This window comes from Sinocyclocheilus anshuiensis, unplaced genomic scaffold (genome assembly GCF_001515605.1).
Source record: "Sinocyclocheilus anshuiensis isolate Anshui unplaced genomic scaffold, SAMN03320099.WGS_v1.1 scaffold1075, whole genome shotgun sequence".
Classification (NCBI taxonomy): Eukaryota; Metazoa; Chordata; class Actinopteri; order Cypriniformes; family Cyprinidae; genus Sinocyclocheilus; species Sinocyclocheilus anshuiensis.
The window spans coordinates 1,573,544-1,577,191 of NW_015544163.1; the positions used below are offsets into that span (position 1 = coordinate 1,573,544).

Here is a 3,648-nt window from a genome sequence, read left to right on the forward strand (position 1 = left end):
TGTTAAACCACCAAACTTTTATTTTGAGATAAATAAACTCATTTTTGAAACACACAGCACATATTTATTTAATTAAATCAGTCTTTGTGATTCAATCACTCTAAGCTATAATGTGATTTCAGTTTTATTTTGATTAATCATGCAGCCCTAGTTTCCACAGTAATGGAAAACCTGGAAATATCATGTAATTTGTTTTCCATGTCTGAAAATGATTCAAATCAAACAATTTCTACAGTGAATCTATCGACACGAGGTCCTTTTGATGCACTTGTTTTGAATAAATTACACAAACTGGTCCACAAATCAATGTGAATCATTTGCAAATCGGTCTGAATCTAAATTAATTTTAAGGTCATCATCTATAGTCACAAACAACTGAAAACAGGGTGGAAACTGGTGAAAATGTTGGTATATATCATACCTCTCAAACAACCAAACGGTATCAGGGGCCGGCCAGCGGTCTTTGAAACTCACACGTGCCCAGACGCTTGAGTTACTATCAATAATGTCTCGAAGATGAGAATGAACCTGCGGGATCACATGACATTCACTATTAGAAAACCACTGTTTGGTAATGGCGGCTTTATAAGGTTAGATGCTTGCATCCGCCTGGACTAACAGCTCTGACGGCGAGGAGATCCTCAGCGGAGAGGCATTGGAGGACACATAGGAGCAGCTCTTCAGGAAGAGACAGCAGCGTGACGGCAGACGCACGCTTTCGCACCCGCTTCCGGACAGACAGAGAGAAACATTTGGCACATCGACAGTGGAGCACTGGAGACGAGGAAGAATTCACAATTAACACAAGCACACTGCATCCAAAAAGCAATAAAGAAACTGAAAATGCAATTACAAATCAGCATGTGGCCAAAGATCTTCATGAACTGCAATTCTGCAAATGTTTCTTTCATCACCGTTTTATTGGCCTAGCCGATTAACTGGCCATTTTGAGATTATCGATGTTAATATCTGTGTCTCATCAACAGAATTATTCATATTCATCAGCATTCAACTGCATTTTATATGGCATATCTTCTATATATTGGTCACTCTGCCCACTAGATATTGAAATGGGCCATTACATATTAATAAATGCAAAAGTTAATTGGTTGAGCAATGCAAAAAGTACTTCAGTAGTACTATGGTATAAAGATGACAATACCATATTATCACTATACCATTGTACTTAAGATACACACTGTGGTGCCAATATATCACTATAATCATAAGCAATGATATTTATGTTGTACCAATGTACTTCAAAGAATATCATGGTATTACCATGGTACAAGACCAATAAAACACGGTATTACCACGGTACTAGGATGGTAACGTTAGTACACTGGGACGTTTGCATTGCGAATTATAGGTCACCAAGAGAGACTATTTACATCGTTTTTGAGTCTGAATTGTTTAAAATGCTTTAAAGTTTATTAGTATTAGTAGAAAACACATTTTATATAATAACGATTAGTTTTGTTGCTTTGCAATGGCAGTTTTGACATGCTCGCAACCAGTAACGTTAGCCAGTTTTCCCTCCTTATTGATAAACCAGTCGTGGGACAGAAGATAACTGACCTCAATTTAGGAGATATTATATTAATATTTACTAAAACAACTTCATCAACATTGTTATGATTAATAGAATATTTATATTTCGGTAAATAAAGTTTATTCCAATTACATACTGGTTAACGGGTTAGTAATAGATCTAACGTTAAGTCTACATTTTTGTAGCTATTTCATAAACTTCAGCCCTGATTATGATGAAATAGAAACAGGATGGTTTATAACTGTCGACGAAATATGTAATTATACACTTTTTAGGGTTAAATAACTGAAAATCCATCACTGAGTGAGATTAAAGTAGCTACTTACCGCCCGCTTTCATTTCAAGGAGGGATCTGAGAAGTCAGCTTACAGCAATAAAGCTTCACAGTAAACTGAAATTAAAACTTAAACTCTTGAATACTAGACCCTAAATTAATAGAATCACTTTTACTGATTAACCTACTAAATTACTAATAGTGTAGTACAGTTTAAAACACAACTCTCCTCTGACTCAACCATGCAACTTCCACTAAGCCCCTCCCCCGAGCGCGTAGCCACGCCTGCGCGGACGGTTTAAACATCAACTCTGAGCGCTCACTGGCCAGAAAACGGATACGCCCACCACGGCCACTGCTGCGTTCTGACTGGCCGTCGTGAAAAGCTCGAAGCGCCATTGGTCCATTTTTCTGAGCGGATAAAAGGCGTCGATGTATTGGCTGGAAAGATGCTATTTCGAATTACGCGCTTACAGCGCTGTGGGACAGGATTGGTCGAGGGGTTTCGCTCGGTGGATTCTGGGAGACGTAGTATAGTGTACACATTAGCGAAATAAATCAGAGGAATGTATAATTTTACATTAAATTAATTGTTAATCAAATAATTTGGTTAATACTTATGCACAATGCAACAATCCTCCTAACAAGCCTGTAATGCAACACTAAACGGAACATGCTAAATTGTTAAACAGTAAATTAAGAAAGCATACTAAATATGTATTTATATAAATGTATGTATTTATTTAAAAAAACTAACACTAGCTTCTCTAATCTTTTTTTGTATTCTTTTTGTTTTCTTTTTATTTATTATACAATTAACAAAAGCAAAAAAGGCCTCGAACACTAGCTTGCTCTATTCTTTTTTTGTATTCTATCTGTTTTCTTTATATCCTTTTTTAAAACGTGTACTGCATTAAGCTAACTGAGACTTGTTATTAGCATAGATGAGTTTTTATGTTTTAGTATTTTAGTTAGCAAGTTCATAATGAAACTTGCAAAAGGTTCAATTTGCGTGCGAGACTGCTGAGTTGCCAGAAAACGTTCGTTATGCTCCACCTAAAGCTAATAAATCAACGAGATGTTTTTTATCTTTGATCTAAGTACAGTTATGTGAGTCTAGAATGTTTACGCTGCACTAAACTTTGACGAACAACACTCCGATCCGCAAACAGACAGATGAAGAAGAGGAGGAGGATGACGGTCCAGCGTATACACGGAGAAAGGTTTGTAGTTTTAGTTTCCACATTCTTATTTGTATGAATGTAACTGGATGTAATTACTTCAAGGATGTTAGTGTGAAGAGGATTTGTTTGTACTATTAGTTTTATGATTCTATAGAAGAACGTTCTTTTCAAATAATCTGTTAACTAAATAGCCTATATAAGCTAGTTGCAGTGATTTTTACAATGACAATGTACTGCAATCAAATTGAAATGCATCAATATGTCTGAGATCATTTGCAGTAGCTGTGTCCTGCTTTTACAGTTGCTAAATGTAAGCAGACTTATATGCTCACCACTGCCAAAACACATGTAACTGACTACAACAAAACACAGAATCAGTTTTGTTGCTACTTTTTAGTTGCTTCTTCACTTAGCATGTAGAGACGTACAGGAAAACCTGAATATTTCTCTTAAATGTGCCACAAATGTCTTTTAGCAATGTTTTGTAGTAACCGAGAGAAGTGTCATCACAGAAGTTCCTCAGACAGCTGTGAACACCGAGCAGTGCTTGGAGTCAGACAGTAGACTTCATCTTTATTATACTTCTCTGACTGGACTAGCAAGGAGCAGTTAGAGTCCATGAGAAAGTAAGTTCAAGT

General features: G+C 36.4%; 1 protein-coding gene across 1 annotated transcript in view; it reads right to left on the reverse strand.

The window, feature by feature from the left end:
* Positions 1–2,225, reverse strand: part of LOC107695653 (cyclin-F) — a 32,914-nt gene extending 30,689 nt beyond the window's left edge. Inside the window, exons 1-3 of the mRNA XM_016495660.1 lie at positions 2,150–2,225; positions 620–774; positions 422–528 (exon numbers count right to left, since the gene is read on the reverse strand). Coding sequence (XP_016351146.1) covers positions 422–528; positions 620–774; positions 2,150–2,225 — 338 coding nt within the window. The remainder of the gene's footprint in view (positions 1–421; positions 529–619; positions 775–2,149) is intronic.
* Between the last annotated feature and the right edge of the window lie 1,423 nt (positions 2,226–3,648).